At 37.8% G+C, this 20,914-nt stretch overlaps 2 protein-coding genes across 3 annotated transcripts in view; one reads left to right on the top strand and one right to left on the bottom strand.

Moving 5' to 3' along the window:
- The window catches only part of LOC113916211 (PEST proteolytic signal containing nuclear protein), a 52,499-nt gene extending 41,611 nt beyond the window's left edge, over positions 1-10,888 (top strand). The window contains exons 5-6 of one of the 2 annotated variants that reach the window (XR_003517874.2): positions 6,883-7,016; positions 10,752-10,888. Coding sequence is in view for 1 of the 2 variants with exons in the window: in XM_027582181.2 (XP_027437982.1) it covers positions 6,883-6,928 (46 nt within the window). In the remaining variant the exon portion in view is untranslated. Of the gene's footprint in view, positions 1-6,882; positions 7,750-10,751 lie in introns of those variants that run through there. The other variant, XM_027582181.2, reaches the window with a different exon arrangement.
- ZBTB11 (zinc finger and BTB domain containing 11) overlaps positions 1-20,914 on the bottom strand; it is a 34,541-nt gene that overhangs the window by 3,361 nt on the left and 10,266 nt on the right. Inside the window, exons 2-10 of the mRNA XM_027582176.2 lie at positions 19,952-20,187; positions 19,075-19,306; positions 10,360-11,201; positions 9,735-9,914; positions 6,761-7,006; positions 5,400-5,544; positions 4,035-4,152; positions 1,019-1,177; positions 724-899 (exon numbers count right to left, since the gene is read on the bottom strand). Of these exons, the coding sequence (XP_027437977.1) occupies positions 724-899; positions 1,019-1,177; positions 4,035-4,152; positions 5,400-5,544; positions 6,761-7,006; positions 9,735-9,914; positions 10,360-11,201; positions 19,075-19,306; positions 19,952-20,187 (2,334 nt within the window). The remainder of the gene's footprint in view (positions 1-723; positions 900-1,018; positions 1,178-4,034; positions 4,153-5,399; positions 5,545-6,760; positions 7,007-9,734; positions 9,915-10,359; positions 11,202-19,074; positions 19,307-19,951; positions 20,188-20,914) is intronic.

Below are 20,914 nucleotides of genomic sequence, written 5' to 3'. Positions count from 1 at the left end.
ATATTAAAGTTCCCTGATAAATAATGTTTTTCTTTAAGGAGAGTAACCCAGGGATGCCTGGGTGGCTCAGTCGGTTGAGTATCTGCCTTCAGCTCGGGTCATGATCCCAGGGTCCTGGGATCGAGTCCCGCATCGGGCTCCCTGCTCGGCGGGGAGCCTGCTTCTCCCTCTACCTCTGTTCCTTCTCCCTGCTCATGCCCTCTCTCTCTCTGACAAGTAAATAAATAAAATATTAAAAAAATAATAATAAGTACAGTAACCCATTACCCTTTCTATACAGGCTATGGCCATCTTTTATCCAGGACCTAACAGTGTACCTTAGAATAAACTAGATTCTGCAATATAATCTCTCTACAGGTGTTCCCAGAGATAGAAGTTACTGAGAGACAATTTTGAGTTTCCATACATAGTCTCATTTAACCTTCCCTGCAATCCTATAATCTTAGGATAAAGTAACAGAAGCTTCCAATAGTCCAGTTCAGCATAAAAATGTTGACCCAGAATATTAAGCTCACTAAAAAACGAACCTATCTACATACACAATAACTAGGTACCCAGGTTCAGGATCACCTCAATCACTTGAATAAATATTAAGTAATATTGGATTCAACTTTTATCAAAGGAAGATGAGGTTAACAGGCAAGAGGGCTGGTAAAGGGAGGCTCACTATTGGACTGACTTTTTATTCTACTTAAATATATGCATAATATTAGGTACCGTTACCTTCATGGTTGTTCATGTGTCTCCTATACTCTCTTAGCTGAGTGAATTTTCTTCCACATTGTTCACACACCCGTTCTAGGTTCTGCTTTGCTCTTCCTTTTTTTCCATGGGTAGCTTTCTTTACATGCCTTCTGAACAATGCTTTCTCATAAAATTCTTTGCCACATATATTACACCTATAACGGGGGTACAAAAAAACCCTAAATTATTTTTTCCAAAGCACCAGCATCCAAAAGAATTAATCCAAGCACATATACATCTCCATTAAGTTCAGATCCTGTTCAAATTTATCTACCTGTAAGGCTCAGTGACAGAATGAGATTTCACATGGGAATACCAATCTTTCTTCCAACTATAGCACTTATCACAAAACTGGCACTGGAATGGCTTCACACCAAGATGTTTGTTCATGTGCTGACGAAGATCTCTAGCTTCAAAGAAACTTTTTTCACATCTGCAATAATAAAGTTTAACCACTCAATCAGATCACTTTATTATTCTTTTAAAACAAATTTCCAAGACTCAGTAATACTCATGGCTTTCTAGAACTCTAAAAAATGATCCCAATTTATTTTATTTATTTATTTTTTTAAAGATTTTATTTATTTATTTGACAGAGACAGCGAGAGCAGGAACACAAGCAGGGGCAGTGGGAGAGGGAGAAGCAGGCTTCCCATGGAGCAGGGAGCCCGATGTGGGACTCGATCTCAGAACCCTGAGACCATGACCTGAGCCGAAGGCAGACGCTTAACGACTGAGCCACCCAGGCGCCCAAAAAATGATCCCAATTTAAAACAAAAGAATTTAGCCACCTGGGTGGCTCAGTCGGTTAAGTGTCTGCCTTCGGCTCAGGTCATGATCCCAGGGTCCTGGGATCAAGTCCCGCATCAGGCTCCCTGCTCGCTGGGGAGCCTGTTTCTCCCTCTCCCTCTGCCACTCCCCCTGCTTGTGCTTGCTCTCTTTCTGTCAAATAAATAAAATCTTTAAATAAATACATAATTTATTTATAAATTAAAAAAACACAAGAGTTTGCTACTATTCCAGTCTTGCAATAGGGCTTCAGGGTTTTAAGTTCTTTTAGCTCTGGAGTACTGGAAACATTTTAAGTTTTTATTTAAATTCCAGTTAGTTAACATACAATTTCAGGTGTACAATATAGTGACTCAGCACTTCCATACAACACCTGGTGCTCACAAGTGCCCTCCTCAATCCCCATCCCTTATTTACCCCATCCCCCACCCCCCTCCCCTCTGGTAACCATCAGTTTGTTCTCTATAGTTCAGAGTCTGTTTCTTGGTTTGCCTCCCTCTCTCTTTTTTCCCTTTGCTTGTTTGTTTTGTTTCTAGTACTAGAAATATTTTAGAAAGAACCATGCAGAGCTCTGAAAGGCTATTATGTGAGACACTGGCTTTCTGTCTCCCCCTAAACCCCATCTGATTCCCCCTTTTACCCTCTCCCTTTCTCTGTCCATGTACTTGGAGTAGGCCTCACTGTTGACCACAGGATGGAGCAACTGCCACAGGCCTAAGTCAATCAGAGTACAGCGTTCCCTTGGCTGTAATTACTGATCATAATCAAATGACTTAACCAGATCCGATCTCAGATCTCAGAACCTATACAGGAATTGCCAGAAAAGCAGCTTGATGATTTGGGAGTTGAGAGGATGCGAGGCTGAAACCACTGCTACTGCCTTGTCTAGAGAGCCTTGGAGACACCAAGTGCTAATGAATGTGAATCTAGTTTATGTTAAATCATTCAGACTCCAAGACTTTACCTTTCATTCAAGCCAGTTGAGGTTGGGTTTTCACTTGCAACTAAAAATCTAACGATAATATCTTTGTTTTAATAAGACTGATTAAAGTGACATCAGCAAATATGGCGTCCAGGAAACCCACAAGCCCATTGCTCCAGACAAACTGGCCTAAACTATAAGAATCAATTTTACTCGAAGTCTGGAAACTGATTAAAAGTGTACAGTGAACAGGCAAACATACAATAATTTTAAAAATCCTTAAATGTTGGTAAGAGAGCTTTGTAACATTTGAACTTACCTTGGTCCCATCCCCTGCTTCTCAGCTCAGCAGCAGCCGTGAAGACTGCATTCCCACCATGGGTTCCCAGTGCCCGAGGGATTTATTCTCAAAGAACTGTGGTTGTCTCTTTCAACCCACCTGGTGACTCCTTGAAGGATCCCCTCAAAGAGTCTGCATTTAGTTTGCCCAACTCTATTAGGGCTGAGGATTGGGGGGAAAGGAGAAGTCTGTTGAAAACATTTAAAGGCAAATGTATTCACCTCCGCTGCATGGGACAAGGAATGGTAGTTTGGTTCAAACAATATACAAACCAAGAGCTTGGGAGAAAAGGCTGGGGAATGAAGTGGTGGTGGATTAGGGGCTTTGAAAAACTCTCCCAGGAACTGAGAAGTCCACGCACTTGCCCAGGGCAATACACATTTAGAAAAGACCTGAGAAGGCCCTAAGCTCTCATCTCTAGCCAACTCTGCACAAACAGGAAGAGAAGGCCAAGATAAAGTTGTAACAGCCTGACTGAGTGTGAAGGCATTCTGGAATTGGGTAGTGGTGATGTCTAATTGCACAATGTACTAAATGTACTAAAAGTCAGTGAACTGTACACTTTAAAATGATGAATTTTACGTTAAGTGAGTTTTATCTCAATTATAAAAGAGAAATTTCAGGAGGCTTTGGAAAAAGAAGAGAGGAAGAAAAGAAAAAGAATCTGAAGAGAGGAAAAACTAGCAGACAACCCAGCACCTTAGACGAACTGCCTAGAAAAAAAAATCTGGCTTGTACTGGGGACCCTTCCTCCCTACAGTCTCCACCCCCAGGTAATACATTTGAAGAATGTCTTTAGTATTTCAAGTGAGTGAGTTATGTGTTATGTAATATCTAAATAAAACTAAAAAATCATAAATAGCAATATCTAGGCAAAAAAAAAGACTGATTAAAATCAAGAAAAAATAACAATTCAATATTATCTTCAAACATTTCCTTTGGTTTTTGTTTTTTTTTTTAGCTTTATTGAGGTATAACTGACAAAATTTTAAGATATTTAAAATGTACATCATAATGGTTTGATATATGTATCCATTGTGAAAGGATTCTTCCCATCGAGTTAATTCACATGTCCATCACATCAGATATATATAGGTATAAGTTCTACTCCCTTAGCTAATTTCATTTATATAATAGTGTTATTGACTAGAGTTACCTCAAATATTTTCTTTTGAAAACAACTTGCAAATAAACCTACTAAGAACACAAAATTGAACAGTTTATGTATTAAACACTTACTGAGTACAGTGATAGCCTCGAACTTCAGGCTTTGGCTGGTGTTTCTTTAGATGCTTGCTTAGTCCAGAGCCCCTGTGAAAAGACTTTCCACAAACTGAGCAAAGGTACTTGGACTCACCTATAAAAAATAAAAAACACATCACAAATCCAACAATCAGGTGCTCTTCCAAAAGAATACTTTATGTCCTACTTCAGAAGCTATTTTATCAAGGGGACACAGAGCTATTACATTTGGCAGTCATCCTCTCAGAAGAACAACAAACCAGGTCAAAATCTCTATTTCCTCTCAACTACAGTACTAGCAAGATTACCACTACCCAAAGAACGTCCTGCGCTTGCATAATCATCTGGATTGTAATAGTACAGAGTTGAATACAAGTTCTAGAGCTGCCATCTACCCTTCACCAGCCATTTCCACATAACTGCTTTAAGCATTGGAAAATAATTACCTACAGACTAAAAATTCTAATAAAATTGTAAGCCCTACCCCATGTTGACAGTTACAACTGCCTATTAATTTTTTAAAGATTTTTTATTTATTTGAGAGAGAATGAGGTGGGGTGGTGGAGAGGGAGAAGCAAGCTCCTCACTAAGCAGGGAGGCTGATGTGGGACTCGATCCCAGGACACTGGGATCATGACCTGAGCTGAAGGCAGACACTTAACCAAATGGACCACCCAGGGGCTCCATTAACTTTTTTTTTTTTAAGATTTTATTTATTTATTTGACAGAGAGAGACACAGTGAGAGAGGGACACAAGCAGGGGGAGTGGGAGAGGGAGAAGCAGGCTTCCCACGGAGCAGGGAGCCCGCTGTGGAACACGATCCCAGGGTCCTGAGCCAAAGGCAGACGCTTAACGACTGAGCCACCCAGGCACCCCGTTTTGTTTTTTAAGATTTTATTTATTTATTTGACAGACAGACAGAGAGAGAGCACAAGCAGGCAGAGAGGTAGGCAGAGGGGGAGGGAAAAGCAGGTTTCCCGCGGAGCAGGGAGCCCAATGTGGGACTCAATTCCAGGACCCTAGGATCATGACCTAAGCCAAAGGCAGACGCTTAATGAATGAGCCACCCAGGCGACCCCATTAACTTTTTAAAAGCATGACCATTTCTTTAAGTGCCTGGATCTAAATATTGCATAATTTAATACTCAGTACACTTTTTTCTACACTGAGGTAAACAATGATTATTTTTATACCAATAAGATAGCTCCAAAATTAAAGAACACTTTTTAGCCTTACTTTCATTAATAAAAAACTGCACACTGTATATCAATATAATTTCTAAAATAATTATAGCATAATCAATATAACAGTAACTTAAGAGTATATAATGTGTAACTTTGTCAATACAAACTTCTCATTACCTGTGTGAATACTCATATGTTCTTGAAGACTCCGTTTGGTAACAAATGACTTAACACATAGTTCACATTGGAACTGCTTTTGTGATTGATGGAGACTCTGGTGTAATTTTAGGCCATGCTTATAGATGAAAGTCTTTCCACAGACCTGCGACAGCACAGGTGTTTAAACCGGTAAAACAGAAAAGAGAAATCAGGGCTGTTTCTGAAGAACGAGGACAGAAAGAGTGTATGCCATTTTAAAGAAAAATATCTATAAACAAAATGACAAACTGAAAGTTGAAACAAGTGTCAAGGATGTTAGCTGGCTGGTCATCTTCTGACTCAGTACTTAACAAATACTACTACTTTTCTTAGATCCAGGTGATCACTGAAGGAGCTCAAAGCAGTACAACAGACCCTCACACTGTTCTTGTGAGACATGTACCTTCTATATTAAAAGAGACATGAGAGCTTAATCACAAGAAAATATACTAATTTCTTGCTACACCAACTAGAACAGTGCTTCTCAAACTCTGATGAAGAACCAGGGTTTCATTTTTTTTTTTATTTCCCCAATCCATTTTTTGTTAAATATGATAACAATGTCACAACAATGTCAACTGCCATGACAGTTTCGAAATGTATACTCTCAGTTTCTGTACTTATCTTCCATGGACCATACACATTTTGAGTAGTGCTACATGAAAAGACCAGAGGCCCAGTTAATACTTATACATAAAACACAGCTGACCATGTGCTGGCAACTACTGATGCTGGATAAAGGGTACATGGGGTTCTATTCTATTCTCTCATAACAAAAAGCAAAAAAAAAAAAAAAAAATCATTAAAAATCTCATTGGTGAAAAAATGGGTCATGCTTATATGCAAGGCTACAGGGGCTACTAGAAAATTGTCACTGTTCCAAATAGCCCTAATCTGGCTCATCACAGGATTCTTTACCTAGAAGTTTTATTTCGGCATTTAGATAGTCTCAGTCCTCAGCTCTAGAAAACACACAGCGTAGGCAGTATTTTTGCTAAGTAGATTTGTTTAAACCATGGGTTCCTTTCCAGTCCAGATTGGTCCTGCTGTAGGTTAGAGGGATGAATGGGATAATGAACTGGTTATTCTCACCCAGTACATCCTCTGAATCCTAGTAAGTTTCATGAACATCCTAACAGATTCATTTCAAATTACAACAAATTAAATAGCAAATGAAAAAACACAATTGGGAATCGCCCTTTAATCCAGGCAACAAACTGAAAGTCCTAGAATTCTCTGTGACATTTTATAGGAGTGAGGGTGACTCCAGAATCAACCAGTTTCATCAGTAGTTAAGTACAAACCTTCTTTATATAATAAAATAAACTTCACGGCTTTACCTGGCACGCATGTGGCTTTACACCTGTATGCTTTAGCATGTGTATTCGGAGAGAGTATAATTTAGGTAATGTCCTTCCACATATGGAACATATAAATTCTCGTTTGGTTCTCCCCTTCTCAGACGATGTTCCCGACGTCTCATTGGCCGCAGAACTGGAAGAGGATGAAGTGGGTGCGTCTTTCCTGGTGTGTCGGATAAGATGTGCGCGCAAGGAGGCACTGTACTGAAACTGTTTTTTACACAACTACAAAAAAGTAAATAAAATTCTGTCTAAATGTAATTCCATAACAAATGTTAAATGAAACTTGACTATTTCAATTTCCCATTTCGTTACAATTATATAAATCAATAAACACACACATTATATAAGAGACAATATGCTACGTATCAGATTATAAGGATGACACGGGTCAAGACCCAGCCCCTACTCTGGAGAGGTTGATAATCTAACCACAGAGGGAGTCATCAAAGCAGTGAAGAAAGGCATCAATGCAGAGACTAGGTCTGTCTAGAAGGAACGGTAGGACACAGATACAGAAGAATGCTATCATCATATGACTACTAAAGTTGTCAGGTGGAGCAAAACTAAGGGTTAGAGAAAGTTAGAAAGATAAGGATGGTCCTTAAAATTCTTTTGGTCTACTACTTCTGCCACTTTTTTTTTACTCTCTCATGATGCTTATCTTGGTAACTCTAAGTAACATGAATAATGGATGAGGATTCTCTTCCTTCACCCCTCCGCTCCCTCCACATATGCAGACCCTTCGTGTTACCTTACTTTCTCAATATAGCTCAGTCCCAGTTTTGACCAATTGCTGTGTTCACATTTTTCCAGTGATGTAGTTGTTATTACAGCTGGGTCATATAGTACACTATGATTCCCTTTCCCTCCTTTTTCTGTTTTATTTCTCTTTATACTTAGTGCTAATTCAATACCAAACCCTTCCTTCAATTGTCTACTGAGAGGAGACTGAAAGACATCACCTTAAAGAGATCTCTGTCAAAGAATTTTGTCCTGTTCCAACCTGGACTGGTTGTTTCCTATGCTTGGACTCTGTAGAACTGGAACCCGTGTTTCCCAGGTCTTGCTAATTTTAGTGGAACACCTCTGCCAATAAGCTTCCCAAGAAAGGGAGTTTGGGAGGTAAAACTTTTAGACCTTGCATGTCTAAAAGTGTTCTTATTCTATCATCACAAATAACTGATAGTTTGGCTATAGATTTTAAGGTGGAAATCACTTCCCTTTAGAATTTTAAAAGACCTTGTGTCTTTCCTTCTCTTCTAGTTTCCACTGTTGCTGAAAAACCTGAAGCCATTCTGACCTTTATCCTTTCTATGAGTCTATCTTTTTTCTCTATCGTTATTCATAAGATTTTTTTCTTTGTCCCTTGATTTATTTATTTATTTTTAAAGATTTTATTTATTTATTCATGAGAGACAGAGGGGGAGAGAGAGAGAGAGAGAGAAGCAGAGGGAGAAGCAGGCTCCCAAGGAGCAGGGAGCCCGATGCGGGACTCGATCCCAGGACCCTGGGATCATGACCTGAGCCGAAGGCAGATGCTTAACGACTGAGCCACCCATGCGCCCTGTCCCTTGATTTAAAGATTTCATAATTTATCTTGATATACATTTACTTACGGGTGATGTGGTTGTAGGCATTCAACGTGTCCCTTTTCACAAGGAAAATTAAGTTCTGATATTTTTCTTTATTCCACAAATGATTTCCTTCTCATGTTCCCCTTGGTGTTATTTGGATATTAGACATCCTATACCAATTCTCTAAATTTCTTCACTCTCATTTTCTAACTTGTCTTTTGCATTATTTTCTGAGACATTTAGTCTATTTCCCAATTTTTCTGAGATTTTTATATTTGTGGATCCTCAAAGTTGCTTTTTTCTTGAAATATTTATCCTGAGTCTGATCATCCCTGACATCTACAGGTATTTCAGTATGTTACAAAACTGACTGGAATGATGTAATATATGATGATTAACATAATAAAAAATTAAAAAAAAACTGACTGGAGTTTCTGTATAAGTGGGGTGGGTGCAGGGGAAGCTGTCAACCACAGGCTTTTGTCAGCACTGTCTCCAAGTCCTTTGTTATTGGGCTTCGGATTTCTCATCTCTGAGAAACCTTTCTGCTTTTGGGTTAAGGGTCTGACTGCTAATATTCTGGGACTTGAGTAGGTAAAGAGAACTTGAAAGATTTCAACATTCAGTATGAAAGGTTTTAGTTTCCCTTTTTTTGGGTATAGTACATTCACCCTCACTGTACACAGTGTTCCCCAGAGCAGTCATGGTTTTATTGCTTTCAGAAAGTAGAAGAGAAGGTGGTGGTGATTTAACTGCTTCTTAAAAACTTTCTAAAGAGACTCCTTTCAAAGTAGCAAGTAACACTAATTCCTGAGGCATTTGGTACTTCTGCAATACAAAGTGGACAGGTTCTTACCTTTCTCCACTGAAAGCCTGGGAATGAGCCCTTTCAAATCTGCTAAATCAGTTATTCCCTCTATTTATCAGGGGCCAGAATGTAGTTGCTAAGGTTTCCTCCCCATTCTCTTTACCCTTCTATGAGCTTATATTTTTCAATTTTTAAAGTTTATTTATTTTTAAGTAATCTCTACCCTCAATGTGGGGCTCAAACTCACGACCCTCAAGAGTCGCATGCTCTACCGACTGAGACTAACAGGTGCCCCTGAGCTTTTATTTTTTAAATGATAATTTCAGTCTTGTCTTACTAGGGTACTATCAGGAAGAAGCAAAGATAGATCACTGTTTTTTGTGGGGTTTTGGTGGGGAGGGGGAGCTAAGAAATGACACAGGCAAATCAGAAGATGACTCTTACATAGCAAAATAAGGGAGACAGAGAAACACTGAGAGAATACAAGCAGAATAACAATGAAACAGTAAACTGGATTCTGTTTATCATGAAGTTAGAGCCATCTTCAATTAGCTTTCCAATTACTTACCGGACATTTGTAATCTCTAGCTCTTTCATGTTTCAGTGTGTGCATTATAAGGGCATATCGTCTCTGAAAAACCATTCCACATTCCCCACATTTATGGGATGCTGCTTCTTCAGTATTCTCTTTAGTATCCCTTTTTGGCTGTTTCATCTTTTTCCCTCTTTGAACTAATTTCTGGGCTACCTAATTAAGGGACAGAAAACACAATCTAAGTAAATATTTTAATTAAAAAAAAAAGATTTATTTACTTGAGAGAGAGAGAGAGTGCAAGCGAGAGCACAAGCAGGGGAGAGGCGCAGAGGGAGAGGGAGAAGCATACTCCCCACTGAGCAGGGAGCCTGATGCAGGACTCGATCCCAGGACTCTGGGACCAAGACCTGAGCCAAAGGCAGATGCTTAACCAACTGAGCCACCCATGCATCCCAACTTATTTTAATTTTTAAAGTCATGAATCATGTTATTTCAAATTAATATTATCTTATTAATATTGGTATTTAAAACATTAAGTTGTTTTCCTGCACCTACTGCCCTTCCTCCCAAAGTAATTTTCATGATAGGTGTATTAAGTTTATGAACAGAATGCTTTTGACTTAAAGCTAACACCACAAAGGTCACCTCTTCATCGTACCTGCTGAACTGCTGACTTGGGAATGGCCTTCCGTTTTTGTAGCTTTTTCTCCATTCCTTTGTGCAGTCGGATATACCCCCCTTCATTAACAGAACGCTGCCGAAGCCTGCTTCTGTAAGTTTCATCATCAGGGCCAAGGTCTGTCTTTGTTGTCAGTGCAACTAGATTTTCCTGATCTTTTAAAGACTGGCCAAGGTTCTGCATTTGCTCTGGAATGTCTTCAGCACAGATATCTTCAGTTGATGTGTCATTTCCCATACCACTGTTTTCTGGAGAGCTACTGATTACATTCTCTTTTGAAAGTTTGGGATGAATATTAGAAACCGTGCTATCTTCTCTGCTGTTTAAAGTTTCTAGTTCTGTCTCATCGTTTTTTGTTATTAAATCCACAGACTCCATTTCAGGATGGGAACCAGTTACACTGCCTGCAGGTGACAGAGTGGCTTGAGCCTCTGAAGAAACCTGGGGTTCAGGGTGTTGTCCTTGCTCTCCATTCTGCTCAGCTTCGGGCAATTCTCCATTCACCAACAGTACAATTTCACAATCCCCAAGTTCAGTAGATAATGTTGTGGTTCCCTCGCTGCTAGCCACAGGAGGTGCCGTACCTCCATTCTGTTCTGGTAAGTCCTGGGTAGATGCAACTGTTTGCACCTCACCCTTCTTATACACTGTTAGCTGCTTTTCTTCCATTAGTTTATGTACACTTTCACAGATTTCTAAAACTTCTGACATGAAAAGATGGCGAGCCAAGATGGCTACATCAGCCATGCTACAGAAGTCAAAACTTAGCACAGAAGTATAGGCAAATTCCAATAAAGGAAGGAAGCTTGCCTTACAAAAACCTACATGGAACAAAAAAAAAAGGGGGGGGGACGGGTACAAAAAAGTTAAATAACTACTAAAACACCTTAGAAAAACAATTAATACATGATTATGACAATATAAAATAAAATACAAAGGCAAAAAGGCAAATATGACCATTTATTCTGCAATTAAACACTCTGGACTTGTTTTGTGTTCTGGTTGCTTAATAAGCCTTGACTAACTCACTTCTATGAGCCGAGTCTCTCAATACCTAAAATAGAAAATAATATCAGACTTACTACCTCAAAGAGTTGTTGTAAGGCAGTCATTTTCAAACTGTACTCCTTAGAACCCCGGGGGTTCCTCAAATTCCCCTCAAGAAACAGCTGCTGGAGAATGGAGGGTAAAAAAAGAGAGGGAGGCAGGTGAGTAGGCAGGGTTCAACCAACCTGTCCCCTAACCTCACTTCTGTAAGTATAACTGTATATTTTAATAAAAGAAGTCCATATAAAAATATGATTGTGAACAAAGGGCTGTACTACTGAAAATTTAAGAACAAGATCTAACACGGGGTCAGCAAAATTTTTCGGTAAAGAATCAGATAATAATTACTGCAGGCCATAAGGTGTCTGTTTTAACTACTCAACTCTGCCACTGTAGCTGAAAAGAGGGGCCAAAGATAATACATACACAAATGAGCATGGCTGTGTTCCAGTATCACTTTATTTACAAAATGTGAGAGAAGGGAGGATTGCCCCTTTGGGCTACAGTTTGCCCATTCCTGGTCTAAGGAAGAAAATAATTACTATACACAGGAGGTATTATATTCTTATTTTATGTGAGAAAATAAAAGCAGTTTATCTGTAAGTTCCCAATACTTCACTTTCAAAAGCCATTAATATTCATGATTCAAAAATCAGAAAATAAAACAGTGATAAGTCCAACTCTATCCCCACAACCAGTACGATTAAGAATCTGTTACAGCTTTCAGAACTTCTTTATACAGTTAAGCAAATAATCTTAGTAGTCCCCCTTCTTACAGTAGGTAGCATATTACATACACTGTCCTATGCCTTGCTTTTCTGGTATCATAATTTATCTTAGAGATCTTTTACTGAAATAAAGAGTGAAAGCAACTTTTTAAAAACTCACATTTGCTCTATTTTTCAGTTTTGACTCAAGGTACATAAAATGCAGTCCTTTCATATAAGCAGATAAATGATGGACAAAGAAGGGAAGCCTTAAACTGTGAGGTATATCAACAGTCCATTGAAAACTGAGGGCACTACACATTAACATCATCATGGCTAATTCAGTCATCCTAGGAAAGTTGGTAATTAAATAGGCTAAAGCCATGTTACTTCTGCTACAAATTACAAGATCAAGGTAAATAAGCTCGAGCTAAGTATTTCTTTCAAAAAACACAAACAGAATAATGTATTTTGGTCTTCTACCTAGCACCTTTTTATTTATTTTTTATTTTTTTATTTTATTTTATTTTTTAAAGATTTTGTTTATTTATTCATGAGAGACACAGAGAGAGAGGCAGAGGAAGAAGCAGGCTCCCCAAGGAGCAGGGAGCCCGATGTGGGGCCTGATCCCAGGACTCCAGGGATCATGACCCGAGCCGAAGGCAGATGCTCAACCATCTGAGCCACCCAGGTGCCCCTACCTAGCACCTTTTTAATTTCTAAGTTTGAAGTCATAAGAAAAAATTTCCCACGAAAGAATTAACACTGTTCCAAGTAACACTTTAAATATCTAAAACAATTTTTTCAAAGGCACAGTCATATATGTTTACTGTAAAATACAAAACATGCAAAAAAAAAGTTAAAAAAATCATTCATAATTCTGCCAAGAGGTAAGAGGCAGATAATTTCGGTATTTTGTTTTTACCCCTAGCCTTTTTACATACACATATACAGACTCTGCAAAACATCTTAATCAAAATGGACAATTTTGCAAGATAAAAAAGTTCCAGAGATCCATTACACAACAATGTGAACATAGTTAATATTTAAAAGTCATTCAGAGGATAAATTTTATAATGTGTGTTTACCAAAATTAAAACTAAAAAAAGAAAAAAAATGGGCAAAACAGTTGGTTACAGGTAGTGTTAGGGAACATCATCAAAAAGATGTGATCTCCAGCTGACCTGTGAACTGGACTCTGGGGCACTCAAAGGCTCCTCATCCCCTGCCCCGTCTTTGGAATGTGGGTGCCATTTGCCTTTCCCGCTCCCTGAGGCTGCTCTAAGGACATAACCGTGAGACAGTGATGTGATACTGAAAACACCTACACTGATGTGACTGCACCCAGTTAAGGCCTCTTTCTAAACTTTTAAGTTTGGTGGGCAGGTATGGAGATCCACTCATCTTGCTGCCGCCCAAGACAAGCCCTTTGCTTGTTAAAACTGCCACCTACCACCGTGGAATGGCCTGCCTGTTTCTTTGGTACAGGGGCCAATTTCAGGTTATACCAGGGAAGTTCATGGGAGGGTTACGAACCAACAGAAAGAAAAATTATGACAGAGATTTCCACATCCAGCAATATGGCTAACTAAGATCGCCTAATTTGACCTACTTACTTAAAAAGAGAGGAGAGAGAGAGAGAGAGAGAGAGAGAGAGAAATACTTTAAAGTATTATTTTAAATATACTTGGTACCCCAGCACTGGGTGAAAGAGGTAAGAAATCTCTCCTGATTAGTCATGACCACAAACCAACCTTAATTTGGTGGGATTTTTTGTTGAATATATATAGCACTTTGGTAGTCAAAAAATCCTCAGGCTCAGAATTTAAAGCAGTCCCAGACTGCTAATGCCCTCAGCATCTTAAGAATCAAGTGTTTTCTCTGTGGAAAACACCTTCAACCCGGAACTCTAAAGATTTCCCACAAAGTTCTAAAGAATATGAATTCATTGTGTACAAATTAAAAAAAAAAAAATCACAAACAAGGCACCATGAACAAAAGCTAGTGGAAACAAACAGCATGAATCAAATCAGCAAAGATTTAAAAAAAATTTTTTTTTAAAGATTTTATTTATTTATCTGAGAGAGAGAGACATAGCTAGAGAGGGAACACAAGCAGGGGGAGTTGGGAGAGGGAGAAGCAGGCTTCCCCGCGGAGCAGGGAGCCCAATGCGGGGCTTGATCCCAGGACCCTGGGATCACGACCTGAGCCGAAGGCAGACGCTTAATGACTGAGCCACCCAGGCGCCCCAAATCAGCAAAGATTTTAAGTATTGCTATGATCAAATATAGAAAGTCAAGAGTGGCATATCACCAGTAAAGAGCAAAACGTCATAAAAAGTAGCACCCTAAAAGAGACATTTGAAAAAGAAGTACATGAAAAAGAGGGGTGCCTGGCTGGATCAGAGCATACGACTCTTGATCTCAGGTTTGTGAGTTCAAGCCCCATGTTGGGCACAGAGCTTAGTTAAATAAAATTAAAAATTAAAAAAAAAATGGAAAAGAGACTAGAATAAAAAATTCAATAAATAAATTTAACAGCAAATTAAACACAGCTAAATACTGGGTCAATTAAAATTTCCCAGAATAATCTACACAGAGATAAATACAAAAGAGAAATTAAGGGTCGCAGTATGTAAAGTGAGAATGTCTGTCTAATTGCAATTTCAAAAGGTAGAAAAGAGAAAATGAGGCAGAAACAAGTTTTGAAGGCATATTGGCTGAGACTTTTTCTCAACTGATTAAGGACAACAATCTCAATTGCTGGGTTCAGAAGTTCAACAACACAGCGAGAGCAGGAACACAAGCAAGGGGGAGTGGGAGAGGGAGAAGCAGGCTTCCCGCTGAGCAGGGAGCCTGATGTGGGACTTGATCCCAGGACCCTGGGATCATGACCTGAGCTGAAGGCAAACAATTAACGACTGAGCCACCCAGGCACCCCTGACTAGACTATTTTACAACTCTGTAAAAATTAACTTATAGAAAAATGATAGAAAATGCAAACAAGGGGTGCCTGAGTGGCTCAGTAGGTTGAGTGTTCAACTCTTGGCTTCGGCTCAGGTCATGATCTCAGGGTCATGAGATCAAGCCCTGCGTTGGGCTCCAAGCTCAGCAGGGAGTCTGCTTGAGATTCTCTATCTCCCTCTCCCTCTGCCCCTCCCCCCGGTTGCATGTGTGTGCGCTCTCATGTGCTCTCTCAAAATAAAGAAAACTTGAATAACTCTCTAACCATTAAATGTGCCAGATTAGTAGTTAAAATCTTCCCCCCAACTCCACTACAAGCTCAGGCAACTTTAGCTACCATTCTACCAAACAGTCAAGAAAAAAATAATTCTAATCACACAGTAACTATTTTCAGGTATCTAAAAATTGGAGGGACCATACATTTTATAAGACTAGACCAACTCTGGTATCAGAACATGAAACTGTGAGGGCGCCTGGGTGGCTCAGTTGGTTGAGTGACTGCCTTCGACTCAGGTCATGATCCTGGAGTCCCAGGATCGAGTCCCGCCTCGGGCTCCCTGCTCAGCAGAGTCTGCTTCTCCCTCTGACCCTCTTCCCTCTCGTGCTATCTCTCATTCTCTCTCTCAAATAAATAAATAAAATCTTAAAAAAAGAAAAATGAAACTGTAAAAAAGAAAAATTACTCATGAATATACATGCAAATGTTCTAGACAATATTTGCAAACCAAACAGCAATTTATACAAAAGCTGATAATAATATGACTGAACTGGATTTATTTCAAGAACGAAAAACTGGCTTATCAGAAAATCATGTAATTTCTCACATTAAGAGAATGGTAAAAATACAGGGTTTCAATAAATACAGAAAAAATATGTGATACGTCATCACTGCAGGAGGAGATCATCAAGAAAACTTGCCTTCCAGTTGACCCTTGATATGGTCCCAGAAAAGTGGAGCCCCCCCACCCCTCCCCTGTTCCTAGAACGTGTGTTTCACTTGCCTTTTCTGTCCAGAAGCTGCCCCCAAAATACATCCTTGAGATAAAAACCTAGGTACACGACTGAACCCACTTAAGGCCTCCTGAGTACACGACTAAACATAATTAAGACTTCTATATAAACTTTTAAGATTGTGGCACAGAGATCTACTCATCTTGCAGCCGCCCAAGACAATCCTCATAAGCACTGGCCCCCTGTACAGATTACACCTGGGAACATCCTCAGAGAGTTACAAACCAGCATTCATTTTAGAGGGAATATTCTTAATGTTAAAAAGGGTAAAGGGTTATCTATTTAAAACATTTACCAAATGATATACTTCATGGTAAAAAAGCACTTTCTTTAGAAATGGGAATGAGATAAGTGAACCCCCATCACCATTTTTATTCAACTGCTGTTTTTTTTTGAGGTCTTGGACAGCGCTTTAAAGAAAAAAAATTTCAAAATACAAGGACTAGAAAGGTAGGAACAAAACCAACACTATTAGCAGATAATCTATTTCTTTTGTATGGAAAATTTCAAAGAATCTATAAATGACTGAATGACTATGAATGACTAAGGGAATTTAGCAATATTACTGTATATAAAATATACACCCAAAATAAATAAAAAATTACATAATTTTAAGGAAAAAATATAATAGTTTCAAAACATATCAAGTATCTTAGAGTAATCCTACAAAATGTGTTTGAGATTGTTATGGATAAATCTCTAAAACTATTAATTCAATGTAATCTCTTTCAAAATACACTATTTTGTGTGTGTTTTTAAGTTGACAAGCTACTTTTAGTTTTTATGGAGCAAAGGGTTATGAAACTAAGACCCACCTGAATAATAAATGTGGGAGACTTTCCTCATTATTATAAAGGTAAGGTAATTAAGACTAAGTGAAAATAGTGTACAGAGAGACAACCAATAGACCAGAACAAAGCCTAGAATCGGTACCAAAAATGTGGAACTTTGTTTTGTTAAGAGAATTTGTATGGTCAACTGACAAGAAGAGGATGGGGTCTTCACTAAAGGGTTCTGAGACAAGTGATGATCAAAATGAGAAAAAAATGAAATCAAACACCTATTTCACACCAACAAAAATAAATTCCAAACAGATTAAAACTTAAATATGAAATAAAAACTATGAAAATTTAAAAAGGCAATCCATGAACATGTCTTTATGACTTAGTACAGAAAAACTTTTTACAAGCATAGACAAATGAAAGAAAACAGATTAATTCAACTACATTAACTATATAATTAAAAAAGATGTACATTTTATCTTTTTATACTACACATATATTTTATACTTTACCTAATATTTAAACCAAATAAAAACTATCTACTTTGCCTATCGACTCACATTATACTTGCTGCACAAAATATAAAAATAAGCATATAGGATGAAAAATAAAAGAGGTATTTTATTGGAATATTAGGATGCTGTATTGCAGTTAATTTGGGGCAGACACTTCATTTGCTAAGCTGCTGAGACACTGAAAAAGAACACTCATATACCTCTCTTTATGCTTCAGATGCATAAAAGATAGGAAAAAAATTCCAAAATTAACTTAAAATCAAAAGACTACATCTGTGATGAGTTTTATTATTCAGATGGCTCAGTATAAGACATATTTTCTCCTGAGTCATCAAACCCAGAAGAAAGTGAATATTATTAATCTAAAATATAATGCAATTCTATGCTCCATGAAAATTTTTGCTTACCATTTTATCCCCAAAGCCCAGGCTAGTTCCTCACACACAGCGGATGCTTAATAAATATTTTTAAATAATTAAACATAGTTACTGCAAAGAAAAAAATATGTGTTTGTCTTCCCAGAAAAAGTGATTTTAAAAAGTATAAGGTAGGGGTGCCTGGCTGGCTCAGTCGGTAAAGCATGCAACCCTTTATCTTGGAGTCATGAGTTTGAGCTCCATATTGGGTGTGAAGTCTACTTTAAATATAAAAAAAAAGTATAAGGTAGAAAACAATCAATGGTTAACTAAGTAAGTATTTATATACCTGGATGAAGTCACTTTTTTCTTTCAGAAAAGGGAAATGATATTTCACACAGTAATGTCAGTAATTCAGTAATCAAGAGTTACAGTAAGTTAATATTATGAAAAAATTTATAAATAAGGTTACCTATTTTAATTCTTCCTAAATTTTCATTTGTTGACTCCTAAGCCAATATATAAGTTCTAGTGAACCAAAAGAAAGTCAAATTATTAATTTACAATAATAAAACCAAAGAAAAAAAGCCACACCTAGAATTTAATTATTGTATATTGTTTGATTACTCAAACTAATGAATTCTAATAATCTTTAAAAATGAAAAACAGACCTACAAAAGTGCTCTATTACATGTTCCACAACATAAGATGCAGGAAGTCAATTTTTTTAACAGTCATAACATGTTATTATGTTTTATTTATTTAATTTATTTATTTTTAAAGATTTTATTTATTTATTTGAGAGAGAGAGAGAGAATGAGAGATAGAAAGCACGAGAGGGAAGAGGGTCAGAGGGAGAAGCAGACTCCCTGCTGAGCAGGAAGCCCAATGTGGGACTCGATCCCGGGACTCCAGGATCATGACCTGAGCCGAAGGCAGTCGCTCAACCAACTGAGCCACCCAGGCGCCCTATGTTATTATGTTTTAAATAACATATTCACTTAGTGTGATATAACACTGATGCAGTTATAGATTTCTCTCAAACTGTTTTTAGCCATGTAAATCTCAGAAATTTTTCTACTGCTACATCTGTCTCTCCTAAGAGGTAGTAATAGAAAATGACAGCCTTTTCCATAACCGTACCTTGGAAACTTTGCTAAAAGGAAGGACTTTTTCAATTCAGCTTAGTCTACTACTATAAGTGGGCTTCTCCCACTGCAGCATAAATCCTGGGTTTCTCACACACACACACACACGCCCTTCTTCCAATAGGTACTTATAAACAAAAAGGAAGAATATTAGAAAATTCTTACCAGAAAGATCCACCACCGCCTCATGACTGGAAACAGCTCCTTTCTCAATAAAAAGATCTCGAAAATATTCACTATTAGCTGACAAAACAGATTTATGAGCTTTGTACTCTTCTCCCTCAATTAATAAAGTAACATCACAGAACTGGTTGGATAGTCTCTGTTCGTTGAGCTGTTTTAAGACAGCCTGACAATGTTTTGGAGAAGAACGTTTCACCACTCCTTTGGTGTCAACCTATCAAAATAAGTTTAAGACCAAGAGTTGTATTATATATCATTTGTATTTGTACCTTTAACAGAATTTAAAACATGACACATTCACTTTTAAAGACATCATTAATTAATATGAAGAAACAGCCAGATATTGTATCTATATATTTAACTAAAAACTAGGTCATTCTCACTATTTTCTGCTATGTTCATTCTACTTGACCAAATGAAAACCTGCATCTCACTTCTTGCTGCCTCTTCTTGCCAGTAAGAAATATGATGATGTATGAAAGTATTGGAGGTAAAAAACAAAGGCCTAGCCAGTTTGATTTTACCTTGTTTCACGACCTAGAGACTGCTTCCAGAAATGTATTCTGTCTACCTGTACCAATATACCATTTAAAAAGACAGCAAGAATGATTAACAACAAACCAGGTAACATTCTGAAGAGAAGAAACAACAAGAATATTTATGATTAATGAAAAAGCAGTATTAGCATACTTTTAGCGTATGTAACAACAGAGTGCATTACCTGACACACAGACTTAAATTTCCAATCTCAGTGCCAACAGTCAAGCAATCTCAGTACTTTAAGAAAAAAATTCACCAAGACTACAAATACTAATACATTAGTTATAGATGTTAAAGGTGAATGGAAAGTTCCACTTACAAATACAAGTTCATGTTTGGATACTGGCTTCTTTTTTGCAGGCTTGGAGGCTGTAGCTGGAGGTGAAGTAAAATTACTCAGATCATCTTCTGATTCGTTACTTTCTTCTCCAGATTCAAGGTCTAATCCCAATTCTTCCAGCATTTCTGAAGTATCTGATATTGGACGGGAGCGATCCAGTTTCTCCTGGCATTTGCTACACTGTTTAATGTAATCTTTCACTTGCTTTAATATACCTATAATAAAAATAAAAAGTCAAATTTAATGCTCTCATTTGAAATTTGAAAATTATTTACTGTTAATCTATGTATACTGATATATGTTTGAGTGCCCATGTCCAGACACACATGTCCCATAAAGTATGTAAAAGTGATTTCTTTAGAATGTAACTACTTTTTTCCTAGATGTAAGGTTATAAATAAATGGTTTGCGTCCATGCTTATTTTTGTTTATTCCTATTCACTTCCCCACCATATAAAATGATTATGTAACAGTGCCCATTTCCATGTGATTTGCAACTCATTCATGCTATAGGAACTATATGAAAATGTCAACATGACCTTCATGAGTAGTAATATGATGTGGTTACCGCTCCACCCTATTAACATCAGGCTTGACCATGCAATTTGCTTTGGTCAATGGAATATGAATAAATGTAACATGTGCCATGTCTTAGAAGCTTTAAGAGGCACAGTTTCCCGTAAGTGCTCTGATCTTTGTCCCTTCTCATAAATAATGGCATGTTCCAGATGGATGACATCCTTCAGAGCCTGAACTGCAGATGAAAAAAGACAGGTGGAGTCAACTGCAACCTGAACTACTACTACAACTTGTAATGAGTGTGAAATCAATCTCACTTTTGAAAGCAATGAGATTTTAGGGTTGTATGAAAAAACAGCATACACAATCTAACAAAAGTTAGATTATACACAAGCCACTCATAAAACCCTATTCTGAATTTCA

This window comes from Zalophus californianus, chromosome 1 (genome assembly GCF_009762305.2).
Source record: "Zalophus californianus isolate mZalCal1 chromosome 1, mZalCal1.pri.v2, whole genome shotgun sequence".
In the NCBI taxonomy this organism is placed as follows: domain Eukaryota; kingdom Metazoa; phylum Chordata; class Mammalia; order Carnivora; family Otariidae; genus Zalophus; species Zalophus californianus.
This window is presented reverse-complemented; position numbering and strand designations above follow the sequence as displayed.